The sequence below is a fragment of the Fundulus heteroclitus genome, chromosome 5 (assembly GCF_011125445.2).
Source record: "Fundulus heteroclitus isolate FHET01 chromosome 5, MU-UCD_Fhet_4.1, whole genome shotgun sequence".
NCBI classification, from domain to species: Eukaryota; Metazoa; Chordata; class Actinopteri; order Cyprinodontiformes; family Fundulidae; genus Fundulus; species Fundulus heteroclitus.
The window spans coordinates 40,941,935-40,964,052 of record NC_046365.1 but is presented as its reverse complement, the minus strand read 5'-3'; the positions used below and the strand labels follow the sequence as shown (position 1 = coordinate 40,964,052).

Genomic DNA, 22,118 nt, shown 5'->3' with positions numbered 1-22,118 from the left:
TGAAGAAATCGTGCTTCCACATCTGACTGGTGCTGAAGATGAGCTGGATCAAACCAATTCAGACACCAAAGACAGTGGAACTGAACTGTAGTGGTTACATTTACTATTGGTTCTCTAGTTAAAACATTAGAATTAAAATTTAAAAAAGATTTTGAGAATATGTCTGACTGCAGGGATTGATCCGTTTTATGCAGGTCAAAAAACAGGGGACCAAAACTATAAGTTTGTCCCTCTGGTGAGGAGCCACATGAGGTCAATGATGATGGAAATCCTGGACTTTCCACTATGGAGTTCTTCAAGACGGCGTTCCAGGGGATTTTGGCTTTTTGTTTGTAAGATGAAAAAAACATCTTCCATCAGAGATGGAAAAACCCCTGATGGAGTTCATGTTTTAACATCAGTGAGTTGTTGCAGTACTTCCTTTGTTTTTCCACAGTTTGTAATATTTCTTTTTCGGGAATGGGTGTTTCTTGTAATTCGCTAATTTGAACGGTATTTCTGTTTTACGTAGATGATCAAAGATCAAGACTGATGTATATGTGTTGGGGGGGGGGGGTTATACATTCTGGACAGGTCGTCAGTCAAACACAGGGACTGACATCGGGTCGGGAACACCCGACCCGATGTCACACAGTCGGGAACACAGTCTGTGATCATCGGCTGTTTTAGACAAAATCCATAATCCTGAAAGAAAATCTATGGTTATAAGCTTTTATTTGTGGTTTGTCCTTTTTCAGAGCAACAGATACACCAAACTGTTATTTAGCTCTTTTCTGACCAAACAGCAACGGGTGTCTGGAATTTTCTGGGAATATCATGCATGTTACTTGCTGTCCATTCGTTGCTGGACTGAAAATATTTGTTGCAACGGTCTGAATTTGTTTTTATGGAGCCTTGTGATGGACTGCTGTCCAATGACCTCTGGAGAGAGGCACCACCACCCCTTCTGCTACCCTGCCCTGCACGGATAAACGGATGCAGAGAATGGATGGATGTCTTTGGTTGGTTTTGTCTTTTGAAGTAATTGATCAGTTACTGAAAAATGAAACGCACTTCTCGCCATTCATTTCAAGCTGTTAGCTTGACTTCTCCGTGAGGCGGTAACTGCTGTGTGCAAAACACAAACGAGGTCTCGTTGCACAGGAGGAAGGAACCCGTGGGTCTGAACGCATGAAGGGTGCCATGTCGGTGCCTTAGCTGGCTACTGTTCATTGTGGCGCCTCCCCCCTCATGACCCATGAGCATCCCCCTCAGATCGGCAGCGACAGTGTTAAGCAGGGCTCAGCTCCGAGTCTCCTCCCTTCTATGTAAATGTCCGTGGAAGCGAGCAGGACCCGAGGCGGGGAGAGCGCTCCCTGAATGAGGAGGAGGCGGACGGGGGGAGTTGCCTTCACGGATGTGCGCCCCTCTGCAGCTCGGTCCACGGAGGTGTGCGTTTCTCTCTCTCTCTCTCTCTCTCTCTCTCTCTCTCTCTCTCTCTCTCTCTCCTCTCCCTGTGTCCCAGCCTTTGTATCTGCTCGGAGGAGAGAAGCCACAGGACACCTTTGGATGCAACCATGCCACGAGCAGCGCGCCGTGCCACGAACGCATCATCTGAATAAAACAGAACCCACGCAGGCGACGGAAGGACACTGAGGAATAAAGCTATGGGTGGGCAGATGACGCGGAATGCCTTGTACGGTAAGGAATAAACATCCATACGATACGGTTTGAATAAAGGCCGAGTCGGTCCTGGTCGGAGCTGAAACGGTTCATTCATGTGAGCTTGGAGCGCAGGTACCATGTTGCCACTACAGCCTATTCTTTGGTCACAGTGACGTCACTCCGGTGATAAGAATAAGGGTCTGGAGACGCACAGCGGTCTCTTTTATGATCCAACACGACGTCACCTCCTCCTCCTCCTGCTGCTGCTGGTGCTGCAGCCATGAGGTGTTTACCCTGAGCCGCCTGGCTGAGGAGGAGCAGCCGTGGAAAGATGGGAAGTTGCGGGGTTTCCCTCTGCTGTGGTTTCCCTCGTTAATAAACAGGCGCTCAGAGAGCTGCAGCTGCGCTCTGACAGCCAACCTGCGCTGTCCCGTGTGCTGACAACGCGCAGCTCTCAGGCTGATTTCCTGCTGCTCCATGTGGAGCTCAGCATGTTCAGCATGTTGAGCAGATCAATAATGGAGCTCCTGAGTAAAACAGGACGGCGTTAGGCTGACAAACAGCAACAAGCACCACAGAGATGCAGGAGAGGATCACTGCGATGCAGACTCTATGCTCTATAAATTAATATTGGATCTACAGGAGGTTAAGCTGTGACCCTGGTTCTTCTTCTGGTCTGGACCACCTGATCTTCTCTAATTAAAGCCTCAGGATGAATCCAATTACTTTAAGCAGAGCGGCAGGAGGAGCTCCTCTGTTGCAGGATCAAGATTAAACACTCCAGAAAAATACTCTTTGTCAGGTTTGCTCTCTATGTGAAAAGTAATTGATTAAAGAAAAAAAGTATAAAAACAACTGCCTGGCTGTTCTTGTTACAAAGCCATTCATAACTGCTTTAACAATTGAAAGCTGGTAAACACAATCCGTGGCTGCTTACATATTTTAGATAAGAAAAGGTTAATTTAATCCGACCAAATCTGACTTTGAAAAAGTTATTATAAGAGCTGCACAATGTGGTGAACCACAATCACAGTCATCATCACAATAACAGCGTGTAGAATCCAGAGGACTGCCTGGAGGCCATATTTGGTAGCATTTTACATGCCAGGTGTGAATTATTCACACTCTGCACACTGACAGGATATTTGGTGAGCTGGAGGGACTCAAGGTGCACTGATGCCTTGCAGCAAGATGGTCCTGGGTATGAATTCTGGCCTGAGGTCTTTCTACAAGAAGTTTGCATGTTCTCCATGTGCATGCACAGGTTCTCTCCAGGTACTCTGGCTTCCTCTCACAGCCCAAAAACATGACTGATAGGTTAATGGGTCCCTCCAAATTGCCCTGTGGTGTGAGTTTGTCCTTGCACGGTTGTTTTTTATCCTGTGTCTCTATGATGCCCTGGGATGGAATGGTGACCTGACCAGGGTATACATCAGCTCTCGCCCAATGATCACTGGAGATAGCCACCTGCTCCCCTGCAACCATAACCAGTTATATTACATTAATGGAGGGACTCAAAAGGCCAATAATACGCAGATCCAATATTTACCTTTAGTGGCTAAGGGGCCATAGTCCTAAAGGCCAGGATTTATTTTATTTATTTGTGTATTTTTGGTCGGGACGGATAAAATAAGCATTGCTTATTATATAAAAAATAATCGGATGCCTGTATCATAGTACCTATAGCCATAGCTAATTCGCAACACATGTCCCCTGAAGGGCTTTCAACAGTTAAAAGAAATTAAAAATGAAAACAATTACAATAAATACAATCAGAAATATCCAGAAACTAGTTAGCGCTAATAAAATCACTGTAATAAAATAAAAACATCCACTCAAGATCAAAGAAGTGCATGCATCATATACACGTACACTTATGCATTTCATATAACATGGTCAGACTGTTTCTGCTGCTGTATGAGCCAGGATTTAGTTTTTTTAACGGTGGAAAGTCTAGTCAGAGTCTTAATATTCCACAGGTTGGTTCCTTTCACAGAAAAACGTTTTTAGCAACAGATGTTTTGCAAAATGGAAGTTTACCGTTTCTACAGGTAGCAGCTCTTGTTGATCTGGAGGTTTCCAGTCTTGGCTCAGGTGCAAGTCTAGTTAAACATTTAAGAAACAACTTTATATAGCTGAGATTTACAAAATTTTACAAAATTTAAGATTGGCTTTTTATCAAAAAATGTAAAGCCCGATTATAAAGCCTTTCAAAAGGTTTTAAGGTAGATTGGCTCGTCTGAGACTGAACAGTAGTGCAGTACAACAGATGTGACATTGTATTCAAAAATACATTCGCACTTTATCATCATCACAGTTTTTAGCACTACTATTGAATTGAAATATTTTTCTTACATCATTCGGCCCTCAGTATTGTTTCTATTTTTTATGTTGAATGAGGAATGGTTTCAGGTTAGAATAGAATAGCAAACTGTCCCAGGGGCTTTTTTTTCAACAGGGCTGTAACAACATTATGCCCGCACTACAGTAAACATATTAAAAAAGCACATAAAAGGCTAATTAAAACATATTTTAGGGCACTGTTACATACAGCTGTTTAACGTGTATAATGTACAGTTCTTATTTTCAAATGTTCAGGGTGGATATGGCAAACAGAATAAATGTCTTTTTCCAATGGCTCTCTGAGCCAGAGGGACTTTAACCCTCTGCCTGATGGGAGCAGCTGGAGCGATGGAGGGAATGAGAAGGATCTGTGATCAAGGTGGCCTTCTGGATCACCGAGCGTGTCTGAAAGGGAGGTTTGAGGAGAACCAATGATTTTGCTGGCCTGGTTTGTGATGTGGGACGTCCAGGTTATGTTTTTTTTTTTTTTTTAAAGAGTATGTTCTCTTATACGCCACGTAACTGTGCTTCTCTGCCTATAAGTATCAGAAGAAGAAGTGCGTAAAGGTAGAAGCCTTTCACCGTGTACATACAGAGCCGTGAGAAAGCTTTTGTGCACTTTTTTTCTGTTTGAAAGTTTTTTTGTCACAATTGAATGTTGATATCATCAAATATACTGTCAGTGTGCTCCAGGGCAGCTGTGGCTACCAACATAGCTCACCACCGTCAGGGTGTGAATGACTGATTGTAGTATAGAGCCCTTTGGGGTTTTCGGACTAGTTAAAGCGCTATACAAGCACAAGCCATTCACCATCAGACAAAGATAACTTAAGTAAACACTTAATGCAGCTTTGAAATGATAATTTAATTTATAAAAGTGAAAGCTATCCAAAGCCACTTGGCCCCTAAGTAGAAACATTAACTTACTTTTGTACCTCCCACAGCATCTTGATTAAATTAAATCCAGCCTTTGACTAGGCCAGTCCAAAACCTTCATTTATTTATTTATTTTTTTATGTGGGAATAAGAGGTTATTGTCCTGCTGCGTAACCCAAGTGGGCTTGTAAGTTAAGGTCATGAACTGATGGCTGGACATTTTCCTCAACGACTTTCTGACCCAGAGCAGAAATCTTTGTTCCAACCGTCCAGGTCCTGGAGCAGCAAAGCAGACCCTGACCATCAAACTACCACAAACACGCTTGAATCTACAAATACCTTTAATTTTGTAATGCTGTTTGCTTTACACCAGATGTACTGGAACATTATCAGCCTTTTATGAAAGTTTTCATGTAACTTTATGTCTCGTTTTAACTCCTCTACAAGCATGCCGATTGGCATTGGGAATTATTTGGTAAATCACCTCCATGGTTTTGGATTAAAGCAAACATAGAGTCTGTTTGGTGGAGGTGAGGAGGAGAGGAAGAGGAGAGGGTTACACCGAATTTAAAATTAAACAGCAACTGTTGCCATGACAACCAACTGGCCATTGATAGAAAGCATCATATTTCATCAACAGTTTTTTTTTTATCTGCTTGGTGCAGTGAAACAAAATAAAAAAATAAGATGATTTCAAAGGATTCTTCTTCTTAATTTACGCCTCAGCATAAAAAGTCTGATATGCTGGAAAAGGAATGGGGTTTGGTTCACTGTTAAATTCATCTCTGCACATTGTTTCCGTCATGGAGTGTGAGGCAGCAGAGAGCATCTGAGCTGCGTTTGGATGCTGAGTTGGTCGGTCGATAATTGCGTAACCGCTGAGTGTGTGGGAGCTCCACTTTTGTGGTCCGATTGACTGAAAGTGGGCCAGCGTCTGAGGCTGATTCCATGAAGCGTCTGTCTGTGTTCGTGCTCAATTCAGCACCCAGAAAATGCAAAGCTGGTGCTTCTACAGCTCAGGATGCTTAATGGCAATTAAAGGCTGCCGATATTTTCCTTGATATTAGATCTTGTTGAGGTGTTTCAAAGTGGGATGGCTTCTGCTGCTCCGAATCATCAACACTACTGGCATGAATATTCTGGTGCAGCATTGTGTGTGCACCCAGGTCTTCACCCCTATGACGGGTCACCTTCAGTTCAGCACCCACATAACGACCCGAGTCAGTGGCTAATGACATCCTGCCTGCCTTCAGTCAGTAAACACTGCAAATGATCCCCCCTCCCCCCACAGAAGCATTGGTGGGATTTATTGTCCTCAGTGGCCCTGAGATATTATTTATTGATTGATTGTTGATTGATTTATTTATGCCTGCTGTATGATCCTGCGCATGAAGAGAATATATTATCTAGGACAAGATTGGTGGGTGGTAGGGGGCGACTTCAGCTGTAGCTCATCGGTGCAGGGTATCACCTTTCACTATCAGGTCAGTGCTGTGTGAATTATTGACAGCACAGTCAGCTGAGAAACATGGTAGGCCATCTTTATTACATTGCTTTTTGTTTATTATTTTAACAACAGTGTTTTAAAATGTATTACCATAATTAACTTGAGAAATAATCTTAAATTCACTCAAACATTGACCAAGTGTCATCAGGCCTCAAATTTTGGCTTCATCTAAACTTTCAACTTGTATGATGGACCCAATCCCAACCAAGTTATTTAAGGGAATATTTCCTTTAATTAACGTCCCCCACTTTAGACATGATTAATATATCCTTAGTAAATGGACATGTACCACTGGCTTGTGACAATTATTTGTTATTCAAGGCTGGAATATTGTAATTCTTTACTATCAGGAAGTCCACAAAATGCAGTATGATGTCTTCAGCTGATCAAAATGCTACTGCAAGAGTTGTGATGAAAATCAACGAGAAGGATCATATTTCTCCAATTTTAGCTTCCCTTTATTGGCTTCCTGTTAAATCAAGAATAGAATTTAAAATTCTTCGTCTAACGTATAAAGTCCTTAATAATCAAGCTGCATCATATATCAGAGCTCTGATTACCCCGTATGTTCCTAACAGAGCACTTCGCTCTCAGACTGCAGGTCTGCTGGTGGTTCCTAGAGTCTCTAAAAGTAGAATGGGAGGCAGATCCTTTAGCTATCAGGCTCCTCTCCTGTGGAACCAACTCCCAGTTTTGGTCCGTGAGGCAGACACCCCGTCTACTTTTAAAACTAAAACTTTCCTTTGTGACAAAGCTTCTATTAGAGTGGCTCATGTTACCCTGAGCTATCTCTGTAGTTATGCTGCTATAGGCTTAGGCTGCTGGAGGACATCAGGGCCTATTTATCTCACTCAGCTGAGTTCTCCTACTGCTCTCCAGTTTGCATTGTTATTTTAACTTTCAACTTTTGGTTCTCTGTCTTTTTTATCTTCATAGAAGGCACACCTGGTCTAGCGTTCTGTTAGCTGTGACATCATCAGGGGAGGCAGATCATCCTCTATTACCATCTAACATAGAAAGTACTCCTGGGTCAATGTGAGCTTCTGAGCTTTCTGTGTCTCTGCTCTGTCTTCTCTAAGCCCCAGTGGGTGGAGGCAGATGAGCGTTCACACTGAGCCTGGTTCTGGTTCTGCTGGAGGTTCTCCTCCCTGTTAAAGGGGAGTTTTCCTCTCCACTGTCGCTTCATGCATGCTCAGTATGAGGGATTGCTGCAAAGCCATCAGCAATGCAGACGACTGTCCACTGTGGCTCTACGCTCTTTCAGGAGGAGTGAATGCTGCTTGGAGAGACTTGATGCAACCTGCTGGGTTTCCTTAGAGAGGAAACTTTCTCACCAACCTGGAGGATCTGATGGAAGCTGACTTTGGAAAGAGATTTTAGATGACATGTTTTGTGAATTGGTGCTATATAAATATTTCTAAATTCTAAGGTTTGTCAGAGAGAAACTTGTTTTTGATGCTATGTTAACATTCACTTCACTCCTCGACCCCCTTCAGGTCACAGAATGTTGATATATAGCCCAAATGAGCAGAAGTACCAACCTTGTTACCTTATGGTTTTAAAGGTCTACTTCTATTTTGGTCTAAAGTTAGGAATATCACATAGTTTAGTCAGAAAGTGTAAGAATACTTTGTACAATTACAATAAAATAATATTTACAAGTGATGGTGAGTTGTAACTCTGGCACAGATCACCCCAACGCTACCATTTTGTAAAAATGTATTATCCAGCATTTTTGAGCTAACAATATGCTAGCTGTATAGACTCATAGCATAGCTTAATGAAGCTCTAAATTGTATGTGAAATGTTTTTAAACAGGTCTATGACTGCTTAGGCATAACAATCAAAAAATCTTGATCATTGAAATTTTACTGTGAAAGAGAAAAAACTGTTTTTTGACCTTAATTGTGCTAACCCCTCATGCAATGAGGCTCTCTTCTCTGCAGGATGAGTGCAACGGCTGACTCTTCACAAATGTGTGGTCATATGACCAATTTCTTTTATGGTTACCTAGAAACGGAGGGTGGCACAAATCATTGTGCATTTGCATTTATTTTTCAGTAAAATTATTATGTTTATTCTGCACCACTGTGGAGGTTCGGTTGATGTATTATGTTGGAAAAAAAAAATTCTAATGAAAAAGTTGTAGCTATGACCTTTAAGTATTTGAAGAAAAATTGAGTTATCAAAATTATTGTATTAATATATGGAAAAGAAGGCTCTCTCACCGCCACCCCCCACTTATTCATTAACATGGGAGTGAGTCATCCGTCAGTGCCCCAATGCTGACTGAACAAACTGATCTGTCACTGTGTTGCTTAGCAGCACTTCAACCTAATGAGTGATGAGCCTGCATAGAATCCCTGCATCCTGTGTCCAGGTAGAGTAGCAGCTTTACAGCTTCAGTTACTGCCAGTACCACAGGTGATCTGCATATTGGGTTTCCCACCAACTACCTGTAGCATCTGGCACACGTGTGAGAAACATGAGCTGCGCTGTAAAAAGCTCCAGAGACGAGCTGCGAGTTTGAGGCCGTGCGTTTAATGCTGTAAATCCTAAACGGGGCCTGGGAGCCTCAAATGATGATGTGTGATTAATAGTAGCTATTATAATGTGATTCACTCCTCGGCTGCTTTTGCATCACGGCTGAGATTCCATTTTGTCACGAGTCAGTGGGGGTGAATACATCATGCAGACGGCGCTATGTAAACATCATTAAGGCATTGTTTGTCGCTGCCCTGCAGGCTGCTTGACATCTTATAAATGATGCTTCCAGCAAATTTTTGAAAAGAAAAATTGATTCGTGCAGAGATTTTTTTACACGGGTGTTACGGTTTAGTCAATGGATCTCAACAATTTTAGAAAAAGTTCTGGCTGTTCACATAACAGCAGTTCTAGTAATCTTGATAATTTCATGGCGTCTCCAATGGCATTTTGATAACAAGACATTTTCTGTCCCTCTGTTGCTTTGGTTGTTAACCATCACAACATGATCTATATGCTGAGAAACTGGCTGGGTGTGTGGGGTTCTACTTTGGAGAGGTTTTCTTAATTTCTTTATTTCTCTAAGTTTAGATCTTCTTCCATTTCTCTTGAGAACTGTGTGCAACAAGGTTGTGTTTTGGGACCCTTGTTATTTTTGATTATATGTGTTCTCACTTCAGCAGGTGTTGAGCACATTCAAAGACATTTTCTGCCACTTCTATGCAGATGATATTCAGGTGTGTTTCTGTTTTTGCCACTAAGATACTTGTTACAGAGGTGCAACGATTGTATTTAGCGTTGGATGGCTGAGCGCTTTTTCCAACTTAAAAAAGAAAGTGAAATCCTTGTTTTTTAAAGGGATGAGAAGGTTTGGTCCCCTTGGTGTAACTTTCAATTCTGCTTTGTTTTCAGTCTCCAAATGTTTGTTTAGCTCTGAACTGAAAATCATCATTCAAGCTTTTATTTCTTCACATCTGGAATATTCTAATTCATTGTTATGTTTTTCTTTAAAAGTCCTGTGAGCATCTAAAGGTTGTTCTGGACTCTTCCTTGTAGTTTGGTTGCATTCCCCCAGAACAAGAATACATTGAGGAACTTTTGCTTCTATGCATCTTCTGTAAGGACCTAAGCGTTTGTCTTGTAACCGGTGTGCTGCCGGTTTTAATGTATTTTTTGCGATCCCTCTCGTTATGACGCACTGTTCTGTATTAATTCTTATATAAATTCAATTTTACTTGCTTTGCTTTCCTGACTTGTGAATGTGTGCAAGTCACTGCTTTTTTACAACGGTGGTTATTTGACGTTACACCCAATGCAGCTTATTCCCTTGTTCCTAAACGGCTTAAAGATTTAAGAGGAGCTGCTCTGATGAACACACACAGACTCAAGGCGTGTGAGTGTGTGTGTGTGTGTGTGTGTGTGTGTGTGTGTGTGTGTGTGTGTGTGTGTGTGTGTGTGTGTGTTTTCACTGAAGTCTCCATGGATGAGCGTTAATCCGAGCTTTACATAGCAACATGTACAAGGAGTGGGCCGACATGAGGGCTACCTGAACGTCCTCAGCTCTGATAGGCTGCTAAGAATGAACGCTATGGACTTGTTGTGTTTCCACGGGGCTAAAATTAGACGTAACTGTGGAGATCTGGGTCAATGTTACCTGCTAATACCAGTGTTGGTTTGCTGTACTGCACTATAGACGCTGCTTAGAACGGTGCTAATAGGAAAATTAGATTTTATTGGAAAATGAGTCTTTATGCACAGATAATATAGTATGCACTTTTACAATCTTGCCCCAAGCTTTACTTTTTGCTTTGGGTCAGGTGCTATTTTGGTGGCAGTTTTCTTTGTTGGATTATTTTGCAGGTTGATCTGATGCAGCTTAAACCAATGCAAAGAGTTTTATTATCTTAAATTGTATATTCTTTAAGAAAGTCCCATTTTCAGGATTACTTCAGTGCAGTCCGGTCATATAAGCACAAGTGAAGATGTGGGGCTGTGATAGAGTCCAGCTCAATCTAGTCAAATACTGATTGCTATAAAAGAGAGGCAATACTGAAATCATTGGGTGTTCACAGCATGTTGGCGGTGGTTAACTCCAGCTATGATCACTTTGCATTAAAACGATCTGAATTTCAGGAAACTGCTGTGAGAATATTGCATCTGAATAAACAGTTTTCTGGATCATCAAGAAGTTGAAGCTGAGAGGTTGAGCTGCAGTGAAGGAGCTTCAGGGTTCCCCGTAAGGTCAAGCAAGCCCCAACACATCTCCTCATGCAGAAAACTGCTGCTGTCAGCGCAGAGCGTGCTCAACACTGGCGGCAGATGGTTCTGGGTGCGTCAAATAAGCCACTGCTGTCTGGGGCAAAATAATAGGGAACGACTGTATTTCTGACAGAAATATGATCTGCTGCTGCATGTCAAAAATGAAAATACAATTGAAAAAGTAATTTATTCCAGACGTTAAATCCAAAGGGGTGAAACCCACGTTATATAGATTAATTTCACATAGAACATTTATGTCTGCTAATTTTCATGGTTATGGCTTACAGCTGATGAAAATCCAAAATTCAGTTTCTCAAAACATGCATTAAAAATGGGTCTTTAATGCAGAAAGATTGTGTTATCGGCACAGCACAGCTACATAATCATGGGAAAGGGGGAAAAACTGCTGATTGGACAGTTGTCCAGCAGACAGTCACTGAAAGGACGTCAACAGCACAAAAAAAGTGCTGTAGCCTGGACAGTTTAGTGGAAGGAAAAAGATGCACAAGGATACACTGCAAAAACGTAACTAAAAATAAGTAATATTTTCTTAAAATGAGTGTATCTGTGCTTGATTTGAGCAGGTAAATAAGATGATCTACCAATGGAATAAGACTTTTGCACTTAAAATAGAAACAACTCATCTCCATCATCTTATTTCAAGTGCAGGATGTCTAATTATCTTATTATAGGGGTCAAAATACTCATTCCATTGGCAGATAATATTATTTACCTGCTCAAATCTAGGACAAAAACACACATTTTAAGAACATTTTACTTATTTTTAGATCCGTTTTTGCAGTGTAAGGACAGCCAAACCCTTTAACTGTCTGTAGAAATTGACATGCAAGAGTTTGGAGGAGAGTCCCAAGATGTAGACTGTAAAAGAGAGAGAGAGAAAAGAAAACTTATCAGATATTGGCTTGTAAAATTCTCGATAAAATTCCAGGTTCAGTTGTTAAAAATGTAAAAATGTTTAAGTCCCAAACAAAAAACATTTGTACAATAAAGATCAGGTCGATGTCCTCTGCCTAATTCCTTAAACTGCTGTTTCCGTGTGAGAACATTTAATCTGGTGCCAAACCTTGGCCAACCAAACACCAAGCAGGTTCTGGAACATCTCCCCTCCACCCTTCCTACCACTCAGAGTCACATGCTAACCCAGTGAGCTGGACCCCGGTGAGTAACAGCCAGAGAAACGGTGACGCTCGCTCACTCACCATCACAAGCAGGACAAAACGGAGATTAATTCGCAGCACCACAGAGATGTTCACTGAGGTATGACAGGTATTAGCTGCGCAGGCCTGCGTCTCGTGTTGTCATCAGAGGGGCCAACTACGGCTCTAATGAAACACGAGCTGTTCTCCTCGCTTGTTCCTAATAAAACATCCTCAACCTTTGGTGAAACGGCTGCTGGGAGCAAACTCCGCTTTATGTAGGCGGCCGTCTGCATAAACGTTAGCAGGAAACATTTACACTGACAGGATGCAGGATCCATGCTGATGAGGTGGTGCGTGTGGGGGGGGGGGGGGGGGATTTTCACCCGCAGCACGTGTAGTGGGATTAATCCACAAAAACCTGAACTGATTCATCCAAGTCAGTCACGTGATCTCAAAATCTGTCTATGGGATGACCTGATCTCTATCTGTTGAAAAATATCTGTTACAATTAAAAGAATAAGAACATTTCTTTGTAGTTTTAAAGATTACAATTCATTTAAGATTAAAACTAGAATGAATCCTCCAAAGAAATGATCAGAAATATCAATCGAAATTTTTAGAGGTTTTCTGGGCATGTCCCGCTGTGTGGAGGCCCCGCCCGTACAGCTGCTCTGGTCCTGGATCTGGACTGGGAAGGCTATGGAATAAGCTGCAGAGTGTTGCTGCAGAAACAAAGTTCTGGGTTTTACTCCAAGATAATTTCCCCCCATGACTCGATCCCACTTAAGAAGAAAAAATGGATGAAAGAAAAAAACAAGACACTGATGCTAACTAATTTCTACAAACTATTACTGAGGGAAAGTTTTATGAATATTCTGATTTAAACTGATGAACAATCTTACATTCATTCATAGTTTATTGGTCTCATCCCAGGTTAAGGAAAGAGTTTGCAACCTAATTTTGAGTCTAATGAGGTGAGGTTTAAAAAATGAATTCAGCATTTTCTAAAACACCTGAACCCTACACTGCAAAAAGGGAACTAAAAGCAAGTCAAGTGTTCTTGAAATGAGTGCATTTCCTCTTGATTTGAGCAGGAAAGTTTAGATAATCTATCAATGGAATAAGATTATTGCTCTTAAAATAGTCACAACTCATCTCCATCTTATTATTTCAAGTGCAGTTTATCTAATTATCTTATTTTAGGGTTAAAATACTCATTTCACTGGCAGATAATCTTATTCACCTGCTCAAATAAAGGGAAAATACACAGATTTCAAGAATATTTTACTTACTTTGTCCCCTTTTTGCAGCATAAAGCTTTCAGCACCAGAACTGTTGTGAGTAAAACAGGAAAAAAAAATATCTTCATGTGTCTGAGGAGCTGTTTACTTTCACAGAACCAACTTGATTCAGTTTAACTCACTCCTGTTTCTCCTAGCTGGAGGGATGGTTGGTGTTTCTGCTTCGACAGTGGTTCTGTCAGTGGACCCCCTGCTGTGAGAACAGTCCCCTGATACCTGTAAAAGTCTCACATTTCATGTTCCCAACTCTTATTTTAGGTTCACTCTTGGCTGAAAGCAAAACAAAGTCAAACACTTTTAATTGAAGAGAGACTTAACTAAGTTCTAGAAATGTCCGCTATTACTGTGGTCAGAATACAGTTTCATGACTGAGGCTGTTTTTTACATTTGAAGCTTCAAACCTGTCATCTTTCTGTTGAATAACAGACCGGCTCACATTCAAAATTCAACACGTCAGTCAATATTTAAAGTTAGGACTGACTATGAGGTCCTCTTTGAGTTTCTTAGAGTAGCTCTAAGGACTTTGACATGTACTGACAGGCATTCAGACAAACCCTTTTAGAGTACGGCTCTTTATGTTTCCACTGTCGAGGAAACACAAACAATACGTGAAGATTCACCACCTGCATCAAATCAGAACTGAGTTTCACTTGACAGAAAGTTTGGCAAGGGTTTTTAAAATGACCTGGAGAAAAGCGGTTAACGTGGGTGGAAGGTCAAATCTCTGGAAGAAGAGCCACTACATGCGGGAAGAGGCCTGTTTATAGGTTAAATGATGTCTGAAACAAAAGGCAGAACCTCTGGTTGTGTTCAGACAGACTCAAAGCCCTGGGGTGGAACAACCCCAGTGCTGCTGCCCTGTTGCTACACAGCACTTCTAAGAAAATGAGATCCAAACCAGCAGATCTGGTCTTACTTAGAAAATCATTCAACAGCAGTGGTAAAAGGTGGAGGACAAAACACACAACAAGCCACTTCACATGTGGGATGGGAAATTTCTCTGTCCTAAAAATATCTGTTTAAGCAATAAAAAGCCTTGAATCCCTCAGGGAGCTGCAGAACTGGTGTTGTAATAGCTGTTAATGTTTTCACCTCGTTTGGCTCCTGTGTTCCCACGTTCAGGTGCTTATCTGGGTTTTCTCTGATTCTCTGCACAATCTGAACATTATTTGTGCTTTTAACCTCTTAAGACCAGATAATCATGGTCCAAACATTGGCTTTTAGACGCCTGAAAAAAGGCTGAAAACATAGTTCCTCTTCAATCATATATGTTTGATCAGTCGTTCACAGATCTGTCATGAGACGGAAACAGAGACACTTGAAGAGGAAGTGGTAATTTTTAGCTATAGAAAAGGCAAAGTTTAGACTAAAATCCTCAGATCTAAATAAGGTAATTGTTGGAGAAAACTTTCAGGTTCTTCTTTTAGTGATAATCATAAGAAATATTTCTGTTTTTCTGAAGATTTTTATTATTGGTCCCAAAACGGTAATTTGCTTAAATTTAAAAAAAAAAAAAGAGTTTAGCAAGCTTTTTAAGAAACACTGCTAGGGTTTGTTTAACACTGAAATCTCTCAGGTTTTTACATGAAGGTCCCAGAATGGAACACAAAGCCTAATGTTCACAGAAATTAAGGTGTGTTGCTGTTAATTACACAATTATCTATATAATTTGTTAAAACAAACTGTTCAGTTCTGCAATGTGGCTTTTTTTCTGCAAGTCCAGACGACTGCAGACTGTGTTGATGGTTTATTGTGAAATTTTTGATGGATTAAGCTGCAGGAGCCCTACAGTCGTAAAGCATGTGTGGCTGGTGTAAGACAAATACATTAAATAAATAAATTATAAACTATGCAGATGTTTTTCTGTGTATGTTGTGATTGTATTACTTGCTTTTTATATTTATTGTAATTCTTTAGAGCCATTTTTTTTTAAATCAAGCATGCTGATACTGGATACATTCATTTTAACGACAGATCCGCAGGAGAGGCTTCTAGCTCTAGTCCTCATCTCTGAAAAATCATTTGTAGTTTGAAATTTAGATTTTTACTACATATATGTTAAATGTTCATGAGTTTAATAACATAGTGCATCTGTATTCATCTAATTCTACCTTTGAACATTTTGTTTTCCTTCCTCAATCCAATAAAACTAATTTGCAACGTATCTATTTTTGCAACTTGTATTAAATTTCAAGTCTTTTTTCTTTCATTTATTTTTTTATTTGTGTCACATTCTGAGAAAGTTATACTAAAACAAGTACCGAGAAGTGATAAATAGACCTTCTTTACCTGCTAAAGGGAGAATTAAGATGGATCAGTGACACCCTGATGATGCCAAGGTTTCTATCATTGAATGAATTACGAGAATTTATAAATTTTTAATTAGCTTTTTGTTCCCCTGAGCAGCATAGAAATGTCAGACAGTGCCTGCCCTTTCTTTTTATTCATACGCAGGTCGCTCGCCTAGTTTTGGCTGCCTCTGTTTGTCAAGTTCTCCCAGTTTTAAATTCATCATTGCCTATTTTCAATTTTGGTAATTTTCAGATGACTCAGAGCTTGATGCTCTACATCCACAAAATGATTTTTACCTAAACGTGATTGTTAATTAATCATCCAACTCTTATGTCTGAAAGAAGTCATGTTTAAGAAGAATTGTCAGATGCACAGTCCTCAAAGAAAAGCTTTGGGACTCTTCTCAAAAAAGTACCAAACGTTTCAGCTAAAGGTATTTTCTTTCCTAACAGCCAGGTTCAAGTACATTTTAGCTTCTAACTCACAAAATAATGCCTTCAGCTTGTACCCCTACCGTTCTTGGTTGAAGAACACACACTTTGCTATTACTTCACCTAAACACCTGTCCTACCTGGAACAACCAAACAAATGCAGGATACATTCCTGTTGTTTTTAGAGATTTGGCTTTCACAGCATAAATCTTGAAAAAATGGTTTTCCCACTTCTCTTTGTTCATGGATTACAGATTTTATCACCAACAGACCAGAGTATGTTAGCAAACCAGAAGTTACTGAACAAAATGCTGAATACAGGAGTACCGCAGGGTTATGCTCTCAGCCCAGGCCTGTTCCCGCAGGACTGCAACTCCACCCATCCCTCCCATATCATCATTAAATCTGCTGACGGAACTATGGGAGTCAGAATTAGTATGAGACCCAGGAGGCATAACCTATGGATGAGTGGTGTTTGCATAACAGTCTAAACCACAGACACCCAGGAAAACCGTTCTATCGTCTTTTTGTTTGTTGCTTATGGGGAAAACTAACTTCAAGCCAAGGTTTTCAAATCTAGATTGTCTTAGAGATAATTAAAAGACTGCTCATTAGATCTTGCATGACCCCTAGCGGGACCCCAATGTCTACTTTGGGGAACAAGGCTCAACACAGCACCACTGTTCTAGTTTGAACCCAAAAAAGGTTTTGTGGATAAGCTATTTGTTAGTTTACAAGTAATTATGTTTATGCATTTATGAATAAACCTGCTGCAATTAGAATCTGTCGTAAGTGTACAATAAAGTAGTAAAGCTATTAAAGAAAGGTCAGCGATTTTTCTTCCACTCCTTCGGGGGGACCACGTCAAAAAATTCTCCCAAATCCGTTCTGGTCTTATTTCTTTCTACTGATGCCTTCCTCTTCTTCTCATAAACATGAACACAGTTTGCTTCTTGTGACTCACAGCCATGTTCAAAGTCTACGGTAAGAGCCGCGGAGCTACAATGAATAGCTAACAGTGAAGCTAACCGCTAAGCTAATAGGGTACATAAACACTAGAAGTGCGCAGCCAGCAAGCAGAAACTAAGAAGGAACGAGCGCGCACACTGGTGTTATGTGAGTGTGTCAGAATGATGATATGTGGGACAACCAGTAGAGAAGGTGATTCACCCAGAACCTGGGGGACAGAGGGGGTGAGAGCAGGAACAAAACTCTGAACACATAATGTATTAACTACTGTCAGGATGGAAGGACCATTTCACGCATAAAAAAAAGTGTTTCTGACAGGATTACCAACTATAGCTTTAAGGCAGATGTTTTTACTCTTTAAGTCGATACTGCTTCTGTTGATCAGACTCCTGGAAAAACAGACAGAGAAGCTGCAGATGACCAGATTCTGGGTCTATAAATATATTTTCATGGTGCGAGTAAACAAAAGGCATCTGTGTCCTAACTGATGGCTGCAAAGTGAGCCGATTGAGGCGTTCAGATATGAGGGGGTTGCTAAGGAACATGAATTCACACGTAGCCTGTTTTCCTCCACAGCAGCTGCGCCTCTTTAGAGGCTGCTAATGCATTCAGCTCAATCTGCCTGCGCTGCGACCACGTGGGCCCGCCGCATTCAACCCATGCATGCTGCTCCTCGTTGGCTTTGCTTAAGACAAAAGGCTTCAGTTGTTGGGTTTTTTTTTATTATTATTTTGGGGCCAGATTGGACTGTAGACATGGTTACAGGGTGTAAAACTGAAAAGGGTCATTACTACATAAACCCAGCAGGACAAAAAGGAGGAGAGGACACAAAGCAAGCTGTATTCTGGGACCGTTGGCACTGTGGTCCTATCAGGTCTCAACAGGACATCTGCTGCAACCGCTGTGCTTGTTTCTATCTGTTCATAGTGTGTTAAAATCAAGTAGTCCTCTGTGATAAGGAGAGCAAGGCTGGGTTGAATCCACACAACCGTAAATGCACAATTCCCCATAATTTCACCCAGACTCTTTCTACTGCCGCCCTGTTTTTCTGGGCAGGCTGCTGGGAACAGTGGACTGAATCCCCAGCTTTCTCCCTAACACTTTAATAAAATTAAAAAAAAAACACATTATCTTTCCTTCAATCTTTCTGATCCACATTTTCTTTCTACCCATAGATGGTTATCCAAACATGTGCTGGAATAGTTCTGCCTGGAGTTTGATTGAGAAGAAAAAAAAAGAGTGCTTTATGGGATCTCCAAGTTCAACATCACTTAATCGGCAAACCTGAAAAAGCATTTTCCACACAACAATCACACAGAAATGAACCAATCAAAAAGCAGACAAAACAGGACGACGCTGGGCTGAATAGGCCCATATTTCAACAAAGCCTGTGGGAGAACTTTATATATGCTGCAAACTCATCTTAGAGTCACAAGAGCTTTTCATTTTTGCACTTGAAGTGAGTCAAATAAGAGGAACATTCATCACAGCTTTGTAGGCCAACCCTGATTTTGAGCTCTGAATATAATCTGTTGATACAGATTTTGTCTGTGATGAATCAGACAGAACATTTCCTGTTTTAGGTCCGTTATGATCATCAGATTTATTTTCTTTACCAGCGTGTTTTTCCTGCCGGGCAAATAAACCCCACTGTTGTAATCACTTTTAAGCACGTCGTTATATATTTTAAAAATCACAGAAATCTGATTCCTAACGGCGTAAAACATTCACAGCTCAGCTGTGGTGCGTTTACTGATGGTCGGTGCTGAAGGTGCTGCTTACCTGACTTACCTGAAAAATATATCTTTAACATTCTCAAATACAGATTAAGTAGCTTTGTGTCTAGTCTGACTTCCCTCTGATTTGACACAATTACCTAAAATTTTTAAAAATGCTACTTTGCTCATTATAGAATTTTTTTTAAAAGGAGCCAAATTTCCAGAGAAAAATGCCAATTACACAAAATAAAAATATACATGGGATCAGTTTTTCTTAATGTTTGAATTCAGAATTGATTTTAAAATAATAGCAAAACCTCCAGGGAGCCGTTTAGACTTCCAGGAACAAATTACACAGCAGACGTTTACTGACTTCAGCTGTAGAAGGTAATTAGTCTTATTTCACCTGAAAAGTTAAAAGTTAACCTCTCTGTGCTGCCTGAGAACTGCGTCTTCTATACCAGATTAAATTTAGAGACTTCAACTCTTCCACTTGATTCAAAAAATCCAATTTACCAAGAAAATATTTCCATTTTTAATGCAAGACATATCTGAATGTATCTGTCATGTTGGCCAAATAAAACATTTAAGAGTTTAGAAATGTTACATTTGTTCGTAGCTTGATTTCAAGATGTCTGAAAAAGCTTTTTTATTTGTAAAAACTGAAAAATGGGGGAGTGCGTTTGTATCTGTGAGACATTATAAAATAGAAACCAGACTTATTTCCTATTTAAAACTTCCATTTCTGTTCTGGTTCTTGTGCCTCAGACTCCCTCGGAGGCCCGTTCCCGTCCACGTCGCACCGATGTCACCACAAACCCAAAAGGTGTCTGCCCATCCAGTGTGGCAGCGTCGGCGGGCCTTTCCCGGTCAGCCCGCTCCTTTTCCATCCAAACACCAAGGGATCCCAAATAGTCATGGACCTGGCCCAGAAGACCGTCAAGAGGCAGGCCAGTTTCTGCAACGCCATCACCTTCAGCAACAGGCCCATCGCGCTGTACGAACAAGTCCGCCTCAAGGTACTTTTTGACCTCTTTTCTAACTATACGTGTTGAAATTTCAAAAGTGATCTTTTTATAAATGATGTCAATGAGAACAAATGTAATTCTTCTCCCAGATCACTAAAAAGCAGTGCTGCTGGAGTGGAGCTCTGCGCCTGGGCTTCACCTCCAAAGACCCCTCCAGGATAAACCCAGACAACCTGCCGAAGTACGCCTGCCCCGACCTGGTGTCCCAGAGCGGCTTCTGGGCCAAAGCCCTGCCTGAAGAGTTTGCCAACGAGGGAAACGTCATCGCCTTCTGGGTCGACAAGAAAGGCCGGGTCTTCTACCGCATTAATGAGTCCAGTCCTATGCTGTTCTTCAGCGGGGTCCGCACGGCGGAGCCGCTTTGGGCGCTCATTGATGTTTACGGTCTGACCCGCGGTGTGCAGCTGCTAGGTAAGACGGCCTAAATCAATCCTAGACACACTAAAAACCTTCTAAGTGTGCTGAAAGCCTCACCAAGCACTGACAGAAGACTGTGTACAAGGGGATGTCAGGTTTCTCACTCTCCTTTTAGTGTTGCTCATCAGCTGCATGGACAAAATTAATGGGAGTAAAGGGCCGACTGGAATAAAAACAGTGTCATGTAAACAAGCCAATCAGAATATTGTGCTCAGATTAAGCTCCGTTGGAATGAAATTGTATCCCGAATGAGACCGATGGTTTATGCTGATTGATAATCCGATGAACATGCATATAAACTCTTGTCAGGATTAAGTTATTGTGAATTTGGCACCCTGACCCGATGCATGTGCGCCCGACGTAAATGTGACGTATCTCTGCGTTGGTGAGTGGCGGAAATACGTCAAGAAGCAAAGCTGTCGGTGCTCCCGATGCAAGCTTTCTATTCGAAACATTAAAAGAGCTCAAAGTTATTTATTCAGTAACATTTGAACCATAATTGGAACCTGTTCATCCTGGGCAAAGTGGGTACAATACTGCTTCGTCTGCGATTTGCTGTTGCTCAGCAAAGATGGAAATACTTTGTCTAATTTTTTTTAGTGCTTTTGTCCATGTAAATGTAGCTAATGTGTGTACAACTGTAAGTACAAAGGACTGTTTTAAAGGAATATTTACTTGGCTACACTATTTCAGGTGTTATGTATTTAAACTATGCTTTCCACATATATTTAGCCACTTGGATTGACTTTTACTGCCGTTTATGCCCATACATGGTATAGATCTGAGGTGAGAGTGATGTGAACATTTTGATAATGTAAAACATGAAAATGTTAGTTATTTTTTATTGACTGTCAATTCAATCTTCAGCGATACCATTTGAATTTCATGTTTTCCGCATATTATTCTGCCTGAGGTTTTTCCTGGATACCTTTTTCTTTGACGGGCCTCATTGCGCAGAGCGGTGGGTTTAAATTATAAAACGGGAGCAGATTGAAGTCTGCACTGAGGTGAACGGCCCCGGCATCAGCCCCACATGGACTATCAGTTTTGTTACAATCAGCCTCCTGAGTGTTGGATAAGTTGAGGTCCTGGCTTGTAAAATACAGCCAAGAAGTCTGCAAACACGTCTTGAAGTCGTGAACAACATGGCCTGATTCTCTTTTTGTTTAGCTTTGCTCTCACCTTGGTGCTTCCATTTGCAACATTCCTGCAGTCAACAAAGCAGGTTTTTCTCTTCTCCTGTTGACTGTAAGCACATCCTCATCTCATAAGTAAGTGGCCATCGCTGTTTACCGTACAACCTTCCATGAAGCTGCTGAACATCACCGAGACGTATCTGACCGATCTTCGGCTCAGTCACGCTGATTGTGGCTCAGTTATGGCTCTATCTACTGTGATCTGTAATCTTATAATCTAAAAAGGAAGCGATCTAAAATATTGATATATGGCTTTTAATGTTTACTTTGTAAGCTACAACTTCGTAATCTTTTCCTCGCCATCGATGACATTGGCACAAAGACTTAAAAACGACCCGGTACCACCCTCTGAAAACTCCAGCTGTAGGAAACTGCTTTAAGCTGAGCCCACCGGGCCAAAGATTCTGCCTGAAACCTCTGCAAAGTCTATTCGCTTAAAAAGAAAAACAGCTTCAAGCACAACTCTGAAGCTAACCAGCCCAGTTCTCTGTGT

The 22,118-nt window shown here is 41.1% G+C and overlaps 1 protein-coding gene across 2 annotated transcripts in view; it reads left to right on the top strand.

Moving 5' to 3' along the window:
• Positions 1-22,118, top strand: part of neurl1aa (neuralized E3 ubiquitin protein ligase 1Aa) — an 84,883-nt gene that overhangs the window by 30,147 nt on the left and 32,618 nt on the right. Inside the window, exons 1-3 of one of the 2 annotated variants that reach the window (XM_012876669.3) lie at positions 1,245-1,680; positions 19,753-20,003; positions 20,102-20,423. In XM_012876669.3, coding sequence (XP_012732123.2) covers positions 1,647-1,680; positions 19,753-20,003; positions 20,102-20,423 — 607 coding nt within the window. In that variant the 5' untranslated portion in view covers positions 1,245-1,646. Of the gene's footprint in view, positions 1-1,244; positions 1,681-19,752; positions 20,004-20,101; positions 20,424-22,118 lie in introns of those variants that run through there. The other variant, XM_036137615.1, reaches the window with a different exon arrangement.